Source organism: Capricornis sumatraensis, chromosome 18, assembly GCF_032405125.1.
Source record: "Capricornis sumatraensis isolate serow.1 chromosome 18, serow.2, whole genome shotgun sequence".
Classification (NCBI taxonomy): Eukaryota; Metazoa; Chordata; class Mammalia; order Artiodactyla; family Bovidae; genus Capricornis; species Capricornis sumatraensis.
The window spans coordinates 43673431-43693296 of record NC_091086.1 but is presented as its reverse complement, the minus strand read 5'-3'; the positions used below and the strand labels follow the sequence as shown (position 1 = coordinate 43693296).

General features: G+C 35.7%; 1 protein-coding gene across 2 annotated transcripts in view; it reads right to left on the bottom strand.

The window, feature by feature from the left end:
- Positions 1–1174: 1174 nt before the first annotated feature.
- The window catches only part of NUP155 (nucleoporin 155), a 51120-nt gene continuing 32428 nt past the window's right edge, over positions 1175–19866 (bottom strand). Inside the window, exons 22-35 of one of the 2 annotated variants that reach the window (XM_068990499.1) lie at positions 19122–19252; positions 15833–16024; positions 15045–15183; positions 14716–14851; positions 13667–13820; positions 13355–13459; positions 12567–12721; positions 9442–9571; positions 8192–8305; positions 7395–7515; positions 6643–6753; positions 3750–3886; positions 2271–2377; positions 1175–1639 (exon numbers count right to left, since the gene is read on the bottom strand). In XM_068990499.1, the coding sequence (XP_068846600.1) occupies positions 1501–1639; positions 2271–2377; positions 3750–3886; positions 6643–6753; positions 7395–7515; positions 8192–8305; positions 9442–9571; positions 12567–12721; positions 13355–13459; positions 13667–13820; positions 14716–14851; positions 15045–15183; positions 15833–16024; positions 19122–19252 (1871 nt within the window). In that variant the 3' untranslated portion in view covers positions 1175–1500. The remainder of the gene's footprint in view (positions 1640–2270; positions 2378–3749; positions 3887–6642; positions 6754–7394; positions 7516–8191; positions 8306–9441; positions 9572–12566; positions 12722–13354; positions 13460–13666; positions 13821–14715; positions 14852–15044; positions 15184–15832; positions 16025–19121; positions 19253–19866) is intronic. The other variant, XM_068990500.1, reaches the window with a different exon arrangement.

Genomic DNA, 19866 nt, shown 5'->3' with positions numbered 1-19866 from the left:
TGGAAGATATAGCTTCATTATTTTGAGTTCTATAAACTTAACATACATATTAATGTTCTTGTGGGTAAATGTGCTTGTAGCAGAACTGGAATCATGGCTAAATATAGCATTTAAGCAAGACTTTCATCTTAAGTAAACATGATAGAATTTTAAATTTACAGAATTAACAATGTGTAGCATACATCCATTTTACATATTCGAAAAAATCTAAACTTAAGGAACTGAAAAGCTGAGAAATATGAGAGGTAGTGGTGCCTACTAATAAGGCACCATTTTGACATCCTATTAAATATTATAAATAAGGAGATTATAGGAGAAAAGGAGCTAAATTCTAAGAGAATAACTGTGGAGAGGGCAACCCATGATCTTGGGAAAAACATAAAAGTGGAAGGAAAAATATTTTGAAAATGTATTTTGAAAACCGTCAAACATACATTAGTGACAACAGGTAGAAGGTCATTACTCTTGGTAACAAAAGGTAAGAGGAAAGGAGTCCATGTTCTTGTTTTTCTGTGAGTCCTGGTCACTCGCCAGACTTTTCTCTTTTGTTGCCATGACTTTGGGCACTTGGTTTTGCCAACCTAATTCTGTTGGAAGATTAGAAACTATATTATGAACAGTTTTGCTTTATATATGGTGTGTATCGGGTGAAACTCAGGTGTTGTGGTTACTGATGGGCAAAGGAGGAAGAGGCATCAGATGGGAAGCTCCATCCATGAACTGGTTATATCTTCTAACACAGTGGTTCTCAACCTGACATGTACTAGAACACCATAAATGGCCTTAAAACAGTGCTGGGCTGGAGAATCGGAATTTCTAACAAATGCCCAGATGATGCTGATGTGCTGGTCTGGTGCACACACTTTGAGAAACACCAGTTTAAAGGAATCAGTAGTCCCAGGACAAAGAAGAGCTAGGTGGATGATGAAGGAAAACAGCATCTCCCTGTAGGGGAGATAGGACATAGACCATTAAATACAAGTTTATCACTTGCTCAGAAAAAACAATCAGGTGTGTACTACAAGGATCGTAACTGACAAAATCAGTAGCTAGAAGAAATTTTTTTCCAAAGATGAACCCAAAAATTTAAAAAACTTTTTAAAAGAGACAGTGTTTATTTGCCTATTTAAGAACTGTTGTAGAATCTACTATTATGGGACTGGACCTACTCAGCTAGCCTATTTAAGTTTTGATACTTGAACTAACTTGACAATGAGCATATAAATTCACAACAAGAGTTTTTTACTTGTTTATCCTTGTGTTAAAATCATAAATAATCTTATCTGTGTTTAATTTGATTATTAAAAAGCAAAATAGTATCATGTAGTAAAAAAGAATTCACCTGCAAATGTACTCTCTGCTGATATCAGCCACTTATTAAAAATGCATTTCTACTAAAATTGTTCTTAAATTCTTAGATTTAAAGCATGTGATAGCTGGACCCAGCTGAGTTTTTATTTTACAGATTAAAAACGCAGGGATGAAAATACATTACAATAATTAATGAAGCCGCTCTAGTTTAGCCTGAAGAGATTTAAAGTTTCCAGTGATGGCTTGTACTGCTGCTGAGGAGCTCATAGACTGGAGCTCAACCAGATAACCACAAACAGCATCCAGGCAGAGGTTCGTGAATCTTCTCCTGTAAAGAAAAAGATATCCATTCAGCCATCTACAGATTCAGAAACACTTCCTCCTATAGGACTTCCCTTCAACTTCTGCTAATCTTACTTAGTAAAGGCCCACAGAAGAGGAAGGATCATGTGATTAAGTAAATGGTAAATAAATGAAAACAGAGAAAGACATGCAGAGGGTAGGTGGATTACCACATACCACCATTTTCCTCTCGAAGATTGTTACAATGAGAAGGCAGGCAGTAAGGAATGACTCCTTAAATTAATATTAAACATTTACATTCATTTGGTCTCCTCAAACAAATTTATCTTGAAATGGCCAATAATATCACAAAAGACATAATGGCACTTCCTAAGTTGCTCATTCAAAATGGAAGGAGTTTAGCAGTAATTCATTAATTTTATCCTTTCATTTACAGGGAGAAATCAGGACAAGGGCTGGAAAATGGAAAAACTCTCACCTTTTATTATGTGCTAACTGATATCAAATAGTTTCTGCAAACATACACGAGTTTAAATCTCCCATACTTCTTTTAGTCTCTGTATTGTGCCCCACTATCTCCAAATCTGTTACCCAGATATTTATTCAATGCATTTAAAAACCTTTGGTATATAACACAGTATCTAATTCATAGTTACCTCTCACAATTTAAAACTTGGCTAGGATTTTCAACATATCTTGTCAATAGTACATGTATACAATCCAAAAGGTGTAGTGGCTTCTTCATTCTGTTCCAGAATGGATCCTATAAAGAAAAAACATCATCAATTTTAAGGTGAATTGTGTCAACTCATTTTTCCCTCACTTATGTTAGTTAAAAGACTCATCAGAGTTCAGTGCACTGAAAACTGCACTGTGATGTCATTTAGGAAGAATATTTGATGTATCATTGCACTTTGCAGAGCATATTAATTTGCTGTTTAGGAACCTGAGATAACAGGAAAAAAAAGAATCCATTTCTTCCTATGGACTGTGACACGATTCTTACCTGGAACCTATGCAGATTTAATCCGATAGTGTGAATAAGAGACAAACCAAAAAAAAAAGAAAGACTAAACCAGTAGTCAGAGAATCTTAATTCCAGTTCTGACTCCACCATTACTAGCCATGTGACTTGAATAGGTTATTTAACATCTCTGCTCTTATCAGATGTAGATGGGATATTATTAGTTGTTCATTTCCGTCAAAGGCTCAGTGTGAGTTTTAATGAGATAAATAAGTGCCTTGGAAAGCACTGTATGAATGTTCTGATGAAGCTACTATAATCATGACTAGTATTAAACACAAGCCAGTTCAACAGGTTTCGTTCTTTCATCTTAGAATAAAAATTACAAAACATAAATCCAATAAGGTTAACTATGGTGAGAAAGATCTTAAAAAAAACAACAACAACAAAACTGAGGTATAACTGACATATAACATTGTATTAGTTTCAGGTGTACAATACAGTGATTTGCTGTTTGCGTTCAAAATGATGCAAAATGATCACCATAATAAGCCTAGTTATCCAATGTCATCATATAGTTAAATTTTCCTTTTCTTGTGGGGAGAAAGATCTTTAAACACTGATATTTTAGATGAGGTTACAAGGATTGAGAATAAATATTTTGTTTTTACAGTGAATGATATTTTGTTCCTTTATTTACTTTTCTTTTTTGGCTGCGCTGTGTTTTCATTGTGCACTCAGGCTCTCTAGCTGTGGTGTGCGGGCTTATCTGCCCTGTCGCACGTGGGATCTCAGTTCCCCGGCCAGGGATCAAACCTACATGCCCTATGTTGGGAGGTGGATTCTTAATCTCTGGACCACCAGGAAAGGTTCTATTCCTTTAAAGTAAGTAATTCTTAACGTATTTAGCCTATTCCGCTAAAAGTAAAGCATATGTAATTATGCTTTATTGATACTGAAAAATATTTGACTTTTATAATGGTATATAACAAAGCAACTCTCATTACTAGTATCAAAAGTCTGAAGCATGATAATTTCTGATACTCAATGAATGAAGCAAATTTCTGATGCAACTCTATTATATGATACTTATAAGCACACAACCAAAAAATCCACTCCTGCATCTAGAAAATTAAATTGATTTAACTCAATTATTTAATATTTTCCTTACCCGTGACTTGAACAAGTGATCATATACTTCCAGTAGTCTAGGTAATGGCACTCCAATTTCGTTCATTGTCTGTATCACAAAACCCACATCCCAGTTCAAAGTACAAACTTGCTGCTCTAAGAACTGCACGATAAAATCTGGGGAGAGAAAAAGATCAGTTGGGATTGTTAACTCTACTTTTGCCCCAGTGTTACCAAGATATAATTGACATATAGCACTGTGTAAGTTTAAGATGTAAATGTAATGATCTAAAACATATTGCAAAATGTTTTCCACGATAAAATTAGTTAACATGTCCTTCACCTCATATAATCACTAATTTTTGTTGTTCTAGATTTGTTAACGCTTGATACTAAAAAGTAGGTCTTATTCATAACTGAGCAGCTTCTAGAGGGAAATTTTTTAAAAAACAATTTTCAAAACAAATAATTCTTTGAATATAAAATAAGGCATATACCAAAACAGGCAAACCTATAGAGACAGAAAGGAGATTAGTGGTTGGTTAAGGCTGAGGGTGGATATTTCTTTTTGATGAAAATGGTCTAAATTTAACTGTGACGGTTGCACAACTCTGCAAATATGCTAAAACCATTCACTTACATACTTCAAAGCTATTAGGGAAAAAACTATTAGAGTGAATGTAGAAAACAGCAAAAGGTACAAGTGGAGAATTGAGACCATTGACAATCACACTTTTAGAGAAGGCCTGCTGATACTTTTTTTTTCTTTTAACTTATTCAATTATTCATTTATTTATTTCTTGGCTGTGTGGAGTCTCAGTTGCGGCACGCAGGAACTTTGACCTTTGTTGTGGCATGAGAGATTTGTAGTTGCGTCATAAGGAATCTTTAGTTGTGGCATGTGGGATCTAGCTCCCCAATCAGAATCAAATCCAGGCCCCCTGCTCGGGGAGCATGGAATATTAAACACCGGACCACTGGGGAAGTCTCATGATAAGAGTTCCTTAATATCTTGAAACACTGGATCTTAACAGCTTTTCAGAAAAAGAAGGGCTGCTGTTATCTTGATTTTAGAAATATTAAATATAATATTCATAAGATTCTTCTTTATTTTGGTGACTCTAATTGTGGTCCCACTCTCACTTTTCACTACCTGTTACATCATAAATAAGCTCTTAACAGAAACAATCACATTCATATTTATGGTATCTAAAATCTGAGACTGACCAGTGTGAATAGCCATGGGCAAGAAGAATCACTGAAGACTGAACCTGCATCTCCCCTACAAGTTACCACACAGAGATTCTGGAGAGGTAATAGAAATTCTAAAGTCTCTTAATTTGTTCTAGCTTGAAGTTTCCTGTTTGCCTTTGACAGAGTGATAGAAAAAGGAAGTTCTCTTCTACTCTAAACTTTATTGGGCTAAACAATTAACAATCTTAAGTCAAAGAAGAAATACCCTCAAAAGGTACTGTGCACAATGTGGTCATTTTGCTATTAAAATTGTCAAGCTTCACATACTCATATGGTTGCTATTTTACCAATCAATGGAAACAGTGACAGACTTTATTTTGGGGGGCTCCAAAATCACTGCAGATGGTGACTGCAGCCAGGAAATTAAAAGATGATTGCTCCTTGGAAGAAAAGCTATGACCAACCTAGACAGCATATTAAAAAGAAGAGACATTACTTTGCCAACAAAGGCCCATCTATTCAAAGCTATGGTTTTTCCAGTAGTCATGTATGGATGTGAGACTAGGGACTATAAAGAAAGCTGAGCACTGAAGAATTGATGCTTTTGAACTGTGGTGTTGGAGAAGACTCTTGAGAGTCCCTTGGACTGCAGGGAGATCCAACCAGTCCATCCTGAAGGAAATCAGTCCTGAATATTCATTGGAAGGACTGATGCTGACGCTGAAACTCCAATACTTTGGCCACCAGATGTGAAGAAATGACTCATTTGAAAAGACCCTGATGCTGGGAAAGATTGAAGGCAGGACGAGAAGGGGACGACAGAGGATGAGATGGTTGGATGGCATCACCGACTCAATGGACATGAGTTTGAGCAAGCTCTGGGAGTTGGTAATGGACAGGGTAGTGTGGCGTGCTGCAGTCCATGGGGTCGCAAAGAGTCAGACACGACTGAGCAATTGAACTGAACTGAACCGAAATGGCATAGGCAGTTTTTAATATTGTACTTATAAGAAATAAGGGTATGATTATAACAGTTTTATTTGTTACCATGCCCAGGAATAAATCCTAAATCAGAGGAGACCTGTAAACAAGTCTGTATCTTCATATTTTAAAAACAATGTAAGGTTATAAGTATCTTCATGTTTCTCAGCACTTTTTGAAAGCACAAAGTGCTTATTTAACATTCTACTGTATGAATGTGTTTATGTTGAGTCTATTGTTTTACGACCGAAGAAGACTTTACAAGTTGGCAAATGGCTCATAATAGAGTTTCCTACCTTACAAATTTGGTTAAGAAAGAGATTCACAGAAATTACATTTTTAACACAACTACTTGCTATTTTAAAGAAAAATACGTCCTCAATATATTCAGGGAGCAGTTAAACCAATCACAGGTCATCAACACATGAGAACATCAGCTATTTTTCCCTTCTCTTCAAACTTGTATAGGGTTGCCAATAATATAACACTGTGGTCTGTTAGCACTATTTCAACATAGCTATATAAACCTGGAAGGTCAAGCAAAGAAAGTTTCACATCCAAAACTATTCATCAACATATCCTACTATTCTTTGGAAGTGTTTCTTTCTGGAGAGGTAGAATTAAACTACAAAGCTGACAAATTGCAACAACAAAATGATTTTGCTCTAAAAACCATTATTTTTCCATGTCAATGAAGAACACCATCAAAACAAAGAGAAGACAAAAGCCCCATGACTGTAGCTGAAGTTATGGCTCACCGAGAGGAAAGAAGCGAGGCGTGCCGGCATATATCTTGCCCAGGAGCACAATCTTGAGACTAAGAGCATGCATCCTGTCTGGGGAGCTCAATGTCACACTTTCATTTAGCTCTGTAAGAAAGAGACAAGTCATTAGAAACCCAAAGTGTTTTTTTTTTTTAATTTTTGGCCTTGTAGCATGGGATCTAGTTCCCTGAAAGTGAAATTGTTAGTCACTCAGTCAAATCCTACTCTTTGTAGACTGCATGGACTATAGCCCACCAGGCTCCTCTGTCCATGGGATTTCCTAGGCAAGAATACTGGAGTGGGTTGCCATTTCCTTCTCCCCAAAGTGTTTTTAATGTGAAAAGTTTAAACTATTTTATTGTGTCTCAAGGGACAAAATACGATAGAGCTTGTCTGTATTCACATTAATATAATGAGCAGATTCTGTTTTTCTGTTAGTGTCTGACATACTTTCATCTTAGAAGGGGACTGGTTATGGCATTCTGAGCTAAGTATCTCAGAATTCCTTACTAAGCAGTACAAACCATAAAAATCACAATCTTTTCTGAGGGTCCTCTCAAACATTCACTGGAATCCTTCTCTAGAGGATCACCCTCAACCATATCCAGGTACCTGTCACTTACCCTCTGCTTAGATATATACAATTTTCACGAGCCCTTAATATATGATCACTAACAGTGTACATTCGCTCTTCTACCAAGTCATTAAATAATGTGTAGCTAACAGACCTAGCTGTGAACACTTACCTTTTTCTATGATATCTTGCCAAAGTGTCTGCACCAGTATAGGGTCTGAATAACCAGCACAGTGAATTATTGCAAGTTTACATTCTGCAAGTTTAAATGGGTCAGCAAACTCCCCATAAAGCTGTAGGATAAAATGCCAACATCCATCAAGAGGTTAGTATTCAGAAATTAACAATAAAGAACCCCCTGAAAGTTAAAAGTAACCAAAGATGTTATCTGAAGTTCCTAAAATATGATATAAATATGTGATGGTGTGTAGGTTGTCATAATGCCAGATTAAGAATAGTTAACACATTTAAATAAATTTCAATACGTGTGCCTTTTTTTTCCCCTTGGCTAAGAGCAAGATGCCTCAGTGACACTTCTTTTAGAACTACTATTGTCCAAATTAAGGTTTGAAAAGATCATGGATATACTGACAAATCTAAGGGTGCTTCTGGGTACTCAGAGAAATGTCCAGTAATAATTGAAAAAGAAACTGTTCCAGAGGGTACAGAGTGGGAAAGGCTTGGCAAGTTGGGCAAATATAAATTATTTTTTCAAGACAAGAAACAGCCCATAAATTAGATGCAGGAGTTTTAACAAAGCCCCATGTGAGGTTGATAGATTCTTGACAGAAAGTGGCCTGGAAAGAGAAACATGCTCTAAGGGTGAGGTAACATGGTGGTTTCAGCCCAGTGACATGCTCCCAAAGATGGTTCAATTGCTTTCTTAAACACCAAGGAAAATGCAAAAGAAACAAGGAATTTGTAGATAATAGCTGATTATCATAGGGATTTCATTTGCCTTTTTATTACCTTAGTTATGTCCATTAGTTCAGAATCCAGCTGAGAAATTGCATCCTGTACAGAAGAATGATGGGAATATTGTCTTTGTAGTGTCTCTTGTATCTGAAGTTGGATCCTGGCAACCTGGTTTGGGTAGAAAAAAGCAAATCTTAAGTTCTTCATGATAAATCACCAGGTATTTGGAGAAATGACTCCTAGTATCTGACTTTAAGTTTGTTTGCTAAATAACAAACTTTTAAGTTGGTTAAAATAAAATAACAGCATAGTAAGTAACTACAGTTAATGATATGTATTGCATATTTAGGAAGTTGCCTAGAGAGTAGATCTTAATCAGTTCTCATCACAAGAAAAAAAATTTTTTGTAATCATGTATGGTGACAAATGCTAACCAGACTTATTATGATCATTTTACAATATATAGAAAAATTTAATCATTATGTTGTATACCTGAGCAATTGTTATATGTCAATTCTACCTCAATGAAAAAAATGTATAAAGGCTTTTATCAGAACAGACTAGCAACCCTTCATTACAGCAAAGAGGATTACACAGGGACTGGGCTGTGCCTGAGAGCCTTTGCTGCCACCAACACCAGTTTCTCCCATGATTACAGCCAGACAAAATGGCCAGAACTCTACTTCACAGCATCCTTTGCATGGAGTCTGGCCCTAAGACTAAGTTCTCTTCAAAGCAATGTGAACATAAGTGTGCCACTTCAGGGCGGAGGTTTTTTAAGAGTGAATGTGCTTCTGACATGCTCTCTTCACATTTCTTCCCTCTGATCAAAAAAAAAAAAAAACACAAAACACAAACCAAGTGGAAGAAAGCCACATGCCAATCAGGAACACCAACTCTGGATTTTCGTGATTCAGGAATAAGCTTTTGTATATGGACCACTACATATACATTAGTGTGTCTCTTAGTAAAGGCTTTAGCCCACTCTACTTCATACATCTATTAATAATCTCTGGAATTAATGGTGAACGCAATATAATCTGCTTAGTGTTAGAAGAGTTAGAATAAACCTTTAGAAATGTCACAGAGAAAACTTTTATATTATAGCAATGCCCTAGGACCCAAGTGCTGTACTGTTAAAATCTTTTATTTATATATAAATATGAAAATAAAGAAAGAAGGCAGAAGAGATTAAAATTAATACTGATTGCTACAGACCTACTATTTATTAGGGGAAGAAGATAAGTGGACTAACACATGGCTAATAATCAGTGTGGATAGGTGTAAGTATTGTTAGCACTTACTTCCATTTTTTCTTCTAATTCATGAAGGAATTCACCATCTGCAGCTATTGATGAAATGGCAGTGGAACTTTTGGCACTAAGGATGGCACGAGCAATGTATTCTAGTCGCTGCTGAAGTGAAATTTCTGTGCTGGAGGTGGAAAATCCTTACTGTTATTTATGTGAATTCTTAAGGAGCCTATATATATATATATATATATATATATATATATATATATATATATATCAGTTATGATGTACTATTTTATACCAAATTAACATAAAAGGCCATTTGAAACTTGAAAAAGTAGAGGATTTCTAACAAAAGAGATTCACAATTTAAGTGAACACATAAAGAAATACTTATATCCAAAAAATTATCCTGTAAAACTTCAGTATATTAAAAGTTGGAACCTTCTAAAGTTAAAGAAAACTTTTTGTTATTCCTCATATTCTTCATTTCTCTACCTTAATGTGGCCAAACCCAAATTGATACCCAAAATGCAGAACACTTCTTAATTGAGAAGACATTATATGCTCAGTTTTAAGGAAGCAAAAATTCTGAAAAAGTACAAAGACCACAAAAATGTATTGTTGATTACTTGTAAAACGTGCAACAGAACAGTTAAACGTCGTGATAAAAGGAGAAGCTTCCTATCAGCATTGAAGAGCAATCCTAGCATTCTCACAAGCAAACTCAGCCTGAAGAACCGAGAAAGAAAGACCACTAAGTTCTGCAAACCTAAATCATGGTATATCTCGTCCAAAGGCAAGAAGAGCCCAACCCTGATCTTCAGAACACCTGCATCTGGACAGTCAACACCCATCTGGTCCTCAAAGAACGTGAGCGAAACAAAGACACACCTCTCAGCTAGAAGTGTTGCTTAGTCCATGACTCTGGAAAGAATCCAAAGGTGAACTTTAGAAATTTCTCCTGTGTAAAGGATGAACTAGGGAAATAAAAAATGTCTAATGTAATTTCTGAAACTTAGAAAAACTGCTTTTACAAAAACCTGTATTTATTCTTAAAATACATGGAGACTGGGGTCCAAGAACAAACTCTTCCTGGCATTCTTCAGTGTTTAATGGGGAAAAATACCTTGTTAGAATGAAAAACTGAAATCTGCCTCCCTCACAGGGTGATTATGAGGGTCAAAAATATATAAAAGGTCCTTGTGAGTAGTAAAGATATATATGGACAAAGAAAACAAAAGACTCTGTACCTTTGGGAGCCTTGTTTCATAAAGGCTTTATTTCCCCCCCTCTCATCTCTTAAAAAAAAAAAAAAACCACTTGAAACAAACATTTTGCAAGTGGATAACATTTCCAAATTACTTAAAGTATAATATTCTACAGCTGCCAAATTATTTGGTACAGCTTACATATAGAAAAAAGAGTGCAGTGAGAAAGAGTAACATAATAGTTGGAAAAAGATTTTACTGTGGAAAGAGATGGATGCTAAGTTAAGAGCTAAAGACTAGATGCACAGGGTCCTCATATGCAGGGGAAATTAGGTTGCATGCGTGTGTGAAGTAGAAATGGACAATGGGCACTGTTCTTAAAAGAGGATTTCCGAATATTTTATAACAAGAACGTAGTAATTGTGATAACAAGGAAAAAAGTCCAAAAATTCAAATGAAAAGACAATTAAGGGCCACTCTAATAGTGCAAGCAATGAGCAGCATGACTGAAATGACTTACAAAGATTTGTACAGTAATGGTACTTGGATGTACTAAGAGGAATGACAAGAGTAATCCAGAAGTGAGATTCTGAAGGCCTGGATAAGGTCACAGTCCATATGTGCCTCTGAGGGCAGAAAATAATAGGCATTCAAATACTGGATAAAGAAATGAATTACAGAACCTTAAAATAGAGCTATAGTGAATTAAATATTTAATAACGCTGTCATTTCGTCTTAATTTTGTTTTTTGTTTTTTTTTGGTCAATTCTTAATTATACAAAAACTATGACTTGACCAAGGCCTTTACTCCGAAATACATTTTAGGTCTTTACTAGCTCAAATTCCTTTTCTTTCCTTTTATTAAACCAAAGACAAATTGAAGTCACTACGATATATGTTATTTTCTATATGTGAGGGGAATTTATGAAAATCAAGTGATTATTATGACCAAAGAGGGCAAGAAGATAAAAAATGCTTTGGGCCCACACATGCAGTAATTACAACTGCATGAGTGCACACACAGACGCACACTCTCCCACTTGCTATCAGCCACATCTGGATGCCTGACGTAACCATTCTGATTAACATGGTTTAATCACAGCTTTGCCTCAAACACCTCCTCTTATGACCTTATGTTTTAAAAATAGCACCATATTCTTTTGGCAACATTTCAAAGGAAGAGGGTCAAATTAATAATCTTTCCAAAATTCTATTAAGTTGTCTTTATATAACAATCTAATTGGATATATCAATGCCTTCTGTAACAGAACTCTTTTAACACTCCGTAATATATATGCTGTGAGACCTTGTCAGGAGCTTAAACCAAGGGAAGAGTTGGGGAAATTGGTCTGGAATTTATTAAGCATTTAAAATTATAAAGCCTTTGAGAAGCATTTTTTTGTCCTTTCAATTAATAATAGTAATGATTTGCTGTCAGTAGGAAAAGAATCTAAAGACATAGTTTAAAGAAAAAGGGTTTAGAAAATAGTTTGAATAGAGTCTGTTTAGTAGGAGTTATTTGGTACCTTTACACATTATTAAAAATGAAACAAACAAAAAGAAAAAACTATAAACTTTAGGTAAATCCAGGGCTTCCCATGTGGTTCAGATGGTAAAGAATCTCTCTGCAATGTTGGAGACCTGGGTTCAATCTCTGGGTCAGGAAGATCCCCTGGAGAAGGGCATGGCAACCCACTCCAGTATTCTTGCCTGGAGAATCGCCACGGACAGAGGAGCCTGGCGGGCTACAGTCCACGGAGTCACAAACAAGCAGACATGACTGAGCGACCAACACTTTCACTTTAGGTAAATCCAAGTAAATTCATAAAAATTCTATATACGTGTAACCTGAATAAAGTTTTCTTAAGATCTTAAATTTAAAATTCAAAAATTAAAATCAGGATGCAGTAACTAGATATGGTCCAGTTATCAATTACTCATCACCATGAGAATGGGAGGCCATACCTATGCATGTCAGCCAGTTTGGACAGGACACGAGCTGCACTGCTGAAACTTCTGTTCTTCTCGTAATACCTCCAGAGTAGATCCATATAACGAACTTTGTTTTGATCAACTTTGGCCATTCGTACTAGATGTGGCTCCAGAAATGGAGAAGCAATCTGGAAATTGTACAGTTGTTCAGAAACATTTTCTGACCTCTCACTTGCTCTTTATATAATAAATAATCATCATTTTATAGGTGTGCCTTGTTTTATGAATACATAAGCAATATTATAATTCAGTAACAGATAAGAAAGGGGCAATTTTTCTCATTATAAATTATTAAAGAATTGCTATGCCAGTTGTATTATGTTAATAAAAATAATTTATTACAATCCAATTGGAAATCTTTTAATAAACTTTGAGAACACAGTTACTGACTTCTAGCCTCTGAGCTCAAAGACATCCTTGCCACAATCTGTTGCCATTTTACAGAGTGAGGAACACTGACATTTAGGGTAGTGAAAGGACATTTATGAAGCAGCTTAATGGCAGAGTTAAGACAAAGTTCAGGTCTCCGAATTCATAATCCATTGATTCTCATGCCACAATATAAACAATCCCAATCAGCTTCTAAATAACAAGAAAATGAGAGCAACAGGATACCTTGCTCACTAGAAAAAAGTATTACATTACTTGGTTTTTCACTCATACCTAACGGTTGGTATTTCCTAATAACCATATATACTAACCCACTCAGTTAATGCTACTTAAAAATATAAATTCACACTATTGGTATAAAAAATATTTACCTGTAGCAGTTTATCTGCAAGGTCTGCTTGTATTAGCCAGTTATAAAGGGCAATACTAAAGAGCTCATCTTTGGATCGCTGAGACAATTTAAGCATTTGTTCAAACTAAAAAAACAAAACAGTAAAAATTAGCACAGTTAAACACTTGACCTGACCTTCAGCCTTTTAAACCTCTAGCAAGAAATCAAGAATCTTTAAATGGTAAGTTCTGAGAGCTATCACCTTTCCCTAGATGATTATACCACTGCCACCACCGTGCAGAACTTCTAAATGCAGAGCATTTTCAGAATGAAAATACACTGTGTCCCTTACATGATGTCCTGCTTCTTCATTACTCAGCATATTGGGATCAGATGACAACACCGGAGGCCCAGGCTTCTTGGGGACGCTGGGAGACTGAGGCGCAGCCTTACTTTGATTTACCAGTTCCTGAAGTGTATCCGTAATACACTTGTAACTGTTTAATCTGAAAAAGCATGGAAGAGGAACGGTTACATGATTTAGTTAGCAACTGGTTAACAATCGAAATATAAACTGAAGGTAATTTTGAATACACACACAATTTGGTATTAAAAATAATACAGATCATACACTTTTCCTAGAGGTTTGAGAAGCATTTGTTTAGCAGGGTGAACTCATAAAAACGAAACACATGTCTTAGATTGGTTATTTATTTCCTTTATGAATATCCATTGTTTTTCAGCAGTCTCTGAACATTTAAAAATCATCCTTTAAAACACTAAAACAAAACAATTAATCTTCATTTAGAACCAGACACTGAGGGCTGGATGGGTGAGGCAGCACTTTTGTTTCCAAATATTTTATCGCATTTAAAACTGACATTAACGTGTATACACTGCTATATTCAAAACAGAAAACCAACAAGGATGTACTGTATAGTGCATGGAACTCTACTCAGTGTTGTGTGCTAGCCTGGATGGAAGTGGGGTTTGGGGCGGGGAAGGATACGTGTATATGTATAGCTCAGTCCCTTCGCTGTTCACCTGAAACTACCACACTATTGTTAATCAGCTATACCCCAATGCAAAATAAAGTTTAAAGTTTGAAAAAAAAAAACCCAGAAACAAAAAACTGACAGTAATACAATTTCAGAAAAACCACAGAGGTAGTTCAAAATATTTCTTAAGAATTCCCACCAGACTATAATTTTATCCCTAGGCAAAGAATTAGAATATTGATTCACACCTTTGATAAAATGGGCATTTTTTAGGAAAAGCTTAATTCAATTTTATAAGGGTTGTACTTGAAACATTATTTTCCTAACACTACCAGTCAAACTTTTCACAAAGAAAAGTCCTATATCCATAAAGCTGAGACTCTGCTAAGGTGATAAAACTCACCTTTCCTGGAAAGCCTGAAGTCCTACGATGTCCTCTTCTGGTTCTCCATGTTTATAGAAATGAAGTCCAAGACCCTGAGGATCTTTTTTTTCTGCAGCAGTAAGAGAGAGCTCCACCACACCCTCATAAAATCGCACTAATGGGAAAGAGTTAAGGCATATTATTAAGTGGATACATTTTTCCTTAGCTGGCTTATAGAAGCTGGTACAGTCATCACATACTAAGACACAAGAAATTTATTTTGTATGTCTTATCACTTGGGCCACTGAAAATTGAAGGAAGATTTGCCTCTGAGTGGAGCAGAAGGTATGAAACATTTCGTTTCTCACCTTGCCTATACTGAGCACAAACACTGGATAGGTCCACCTGATTGCTGATTTTCTGATACTCCTTTAAGGATTCCCTTAACATTCTTTCCTTTTCAATCTTATTTTGAACTTGTCGGGAATGCTGGAGAAGCTCATTTGCCTGGAAGTAGAGATGATAAGACCTTAGAAAGATATGAAATCAAGCACACAGATGATGCTGTCAATATAGGTTTTAGTTTATGTCTAAATTTACATCTGGTTTATGACCATCAAAGATAAAAACAACTCTTCAAACTTACTTCTTCTTAATTTTAGGCAGAAAAGTTTTTGACCAAAATATCCTAGCTATTCTTAATTCCTCTCTCAAATATGTTAAGTAAGACAGCTTTTGATTGGTAAATCTCTTGCCTAGTAAATACATTATTGGTCAGCAGGCAGTCCGGGAAACACTGATTTAAGGTTTTTTCACCTGTAGGAAAGGATCAATAAAAATCGCCCAATTAACTCTAATTTATTATACACAAGTTTTAGTGATTTTAAAAAAAATTTAAAGAAAGGCATATTTAACCATTTTTTCTGTATGGTTTAGAAATACTATCAAAGATTCTTTATGAAAAATTTATATATGTATTTTAATAAATAATATATTCCAACTTCCTTCTTACACAGAGGAGAATTCTGAGGTCATGAAAGGCTAAGAGACCTACCCCCAGGTCATATGTCAAGAAAAAAAGAGAATTTCTGGTTACAATACCACTGTGCTCTTAGCACACTGCAAAAAACACCAAACAGGTAAGAGAGCATCATACCTTAGAACAAACTGCATCATCAGTGCTATAAAGAAGTGGGCAGATGTCCTGTAAGTGTAAACTAATGCCATCAACAGCAGCATTATCTCTGATGTAACAGTTGATTAGAGAAGCAATTAGTGCTCCAGTCAGTTCCTTGTCCCTGATTACCAGGTCTTTAAAGGTGGTGATTTTCAACTGTTCTTGAAATTCCTAGGAGTATAAAAGAAAATTTTTTCTTTGATCAAAAATATAGGAATATCATATTTCTGCACAGAATGAAATTTCTCCAATAATTTAAAATAATTAAAACATTAATAGCCTCTATAATTTAAAAAAATAAAATATACTGAAGTATAAAAATAATAAAATTTTACAAATTTTCATAGATCATAGAGAACTGGAAAAGAACCCATAGTATGCCTATTCCAAATCTCTCACTTTACAAACAGAAAGCAAAGCCCAAGAGCCAAAACTGGAGGCAGGCCTCCTGACTTTAGTTGTAACTAGGAAAAAACAATCAATTATCTACATTAAAAAATCTCTGGCTTACATTTATCTGTCCAAAATAATGTGTCTCCTGCTTGCTCAGTGGTGTCCATCTCTTTGCAACTATAGCCTGCCAGGCACCTCTGTCCGTGGGACTGCTCAGGCAAGAAGACTGGAGTGGGTTGCCATTTCCTACTCCCAGGGATCTTCCCAACCCTGGGATCAAACCTGTGTGTCCTATATTGCAGGTGGAGTCTTTACCACTGAACCATCAGGAAAGCCAAAATAATGTTCAACTTCTATTAGTCAAGGACTTCTAACTCTGGAGTTTGATCTCATTTTGAACAAATCAGGTTACTATAACGGAGTTCTACAGTATTGAGGTGATTTATACCACTGTAACATTCAGTTTAGTGATTTGACTACTATCTTTTCCTAAATTTCAGCAAATACACAATCAATGCTCAATTTCTTGATTTATGTTTAATTTGCATTCCATGAGCATGTTGGGAAGGAAGCTTTGAAGATAGATCACAAAAAAAATAATACCTAGGCTAAAAGTTGATCTAGATTATGCTTACCAGCTAATAAAACTAGAAATGATTATTCTAGCTGTCATGGAAAAGAAAATACTTTCATAATTAAGCATATTCATTTGAATCTTTAAAAAGATAACAGAAAATACGTCTTTAAAAGGAACAAAACAATTCACTGGACAGTACTGGAAAGAACACAAAGATTGTCTTTTAACTTTGAAAACTGATACTTAAAAGTCAAGAATCAAAACATTTTTGGGTTACCAAATAGCCCTAGAGGATAAGGAATAGAACTACAGTTAATAAATAGGGAAGAAACCACAGACTTAGAAAATTACCACTCTGTAATAATAAATGAAATAACTGATTCAGGTAATGATTATCAATTGATGTGATGAAAGCTTGATGAAAGTTCGATGAAGAATTTCACAACAGCAGGACTAGACTTAACTTTTGAATCCAATAATCAACGTTAATATGACTAAAAGTGGGACAATCAAATCTTTTATGTCTCCTAATAAATTAATTTAATCAATACATTAGCTAATAATAAACATAATAAATGATTATCTATGAAGTATTCTATTCTTTCTCAAATAAATGGACCTGAACTTATCAAGCTTCTATAGACTTGATTTCCATTTCACAGAAAATGCAAGAAACAGGCAAACAAGTTCACTACAAGTATACAAATTCGCTACAATGCAATAGCAGAGAGAGAGAGAGCGAAGTACTCTAGACTGAGAGACTAAAGAGAAACAACCACCAAAAGCAATGAGTGAATCAACTGTTCAGATTCTGATTAGAATAAACCAACCTTACAAAAAGATATTTTTAACATAGTAATTTTACTATTTCAGATGCTACCAAAGAATTGATAATATTGCTAAATGTAATAATGAAATTGGTGTTCAAGAAAATGGCCACCTTTTTGAAGGAATACATACTAAAATATATAGAAATGAAAAAACATGATGTCAGAGATCTACTTTAAAATAATTCAGTAAAAAAGAAAATAAGGGGATAGATTAAGCAAAAGGGGTAAAATGAAAATGCTGAATACAAATGAATTGTGTATTTAAAAATATCTTTAGTAAAGTAAGATTTCATCCACAATCACAAACTTGTGGTTTTGACAGTGAATCTCTCATGTTATCAGGGTGGCTCAGACAGTAAAGAATCTGCCTGCAATGTGGGAGACAGGGGGATTAGTTGTTGTACTTCCTCTACTTTGTGTATGTTTAGAAATGCTCAGAATGAAATTGACAGGTAGGAATAAACTTCCCTTAAACCACCTAACATTGAGATAAATGCAAATTACCTTTATCCTTAATAAGGATTCCATGAGGGCAGTAAGAGCAGCATGGACCATTCATTTCCCATAGCGGTGAACATGTCTCTTTAAAGTAGGAACATTTAAACTACATTACTGGATTCCTTGAGATAACATTCAAAAAGTCTGCATATGTGACTGTATGCATTCTTTGAAGGTGGGGAGAGACAGTTTTGATCTGATCCCTATGGGATCAGATAAATAAAGGTTACAATTTACTGTTGGAAAAATATCTTTGGTAAAGTAAGATTTCATCCACATATCACAAACTTCTGGTTTTGACAATGAATCCCTCAAGTTATCAGAGTGGCTAAGACAGTAAAGAATTTGCCTGCAATGTGGGAGACCCAGGTTTGATTCGGAGAAGGCAATGGCACCCCACTCCAGTACTCTTGCCCGGAAAATCCCATGGATGGAGGAGCCTGGAAGGCTGCAGTCCATGGGGTCACTAAGAGTTGGACATGACTGAGCGACTTCACTTTCACTTTTCACCTTCATGCATTGGAGAAGGAAATGGCAACCCACTCCAGTGTTCTTGCCTGGAGAATCCCAGGGACGGGGGAGCTGGTGGGCTGCCGTCTATGGGGTTGCACAGAGTTGGACACGACTGAAGTGACTTAGCAGCAGCAGCAGGTTTGATTCTTGCATCAGGAAGATCCCCTGGAGAAGGGAATGGCAGTCTACTCAAGTATTCTTGCCTGGAGAATTCCATGGACAGAGGAGCCTGGCAGGCTACAGTCTGTGAGCTTGCCAAGAGTTAGACATGACTAAGTGAATCTCAGTCTTCAAGTTATCATGCTTTACTGCAATTTTCTCATTACATACTAAATTATCATAACCTAAATGCTTCCCCAAAGACTCTCTCCTGAATCTAAGTGCATGATTAAAGCTTACTCAAAACAAGTTAACCACAATATTAATAGTATGATTTTAAGGAAGAAACATTTCCTACCTTCTGAAGTTCTCCTACGATAACAGTGAATTGATGTTCACAAAGAAGTTTCCATAAAGCCAGAGCCTGGTATGATTTTCGAACCAATTGCTGGATTGCCTGAAGTGAAATCTTTTCACTCAGTTGAGCCTCTAATTACAAAACACAACTAATGAAGTTTGCAAAATGACAGGTTAGGTTTTATTGCAAGTAAGACAACACTTCATCTCAAATAAAGACAACCCTAGTTAAGGGGGAGATCCTTATCGTTCTCCTTCTGCCGATCCCAGGGAATGACAATCATGAGTGTTGAATTCATGGCTTTATCCTCTCACTATATGTAAGTGCTTCTCTGCGTATACATATATAAATAGTAAAAATGTTGCCGTTTTGGACAACTTACACCATTGTTTTTCTCTGCTCAGTTATATTTTCACAGGCTACTCATATTAAAAGTCGAGTGCATTTAATTGCTGAGTATTCCACCATGTAAATTTTACCACGATTAGGTCCATTTTCCACCTGAAGGACATTTCTATTGTTGCCAATGTTTTGCTACTAAAACAGTAATGCTATAAATATCCTTAAAAAAGGTCTCCTTGAAAACACAGTCAGGTTTTGATGGGACTGCTTTTCATATTAAGATGCACCAGAGAATCATGAAATCAAATCAGTCAGTCATGATAGCTTTTTTTCCCCTCTCCCTTAAAAAAGGAAATAGAATGAAAAAGGGGGAAAAAAATAGAGTACAAAATAGTTTTGCTGC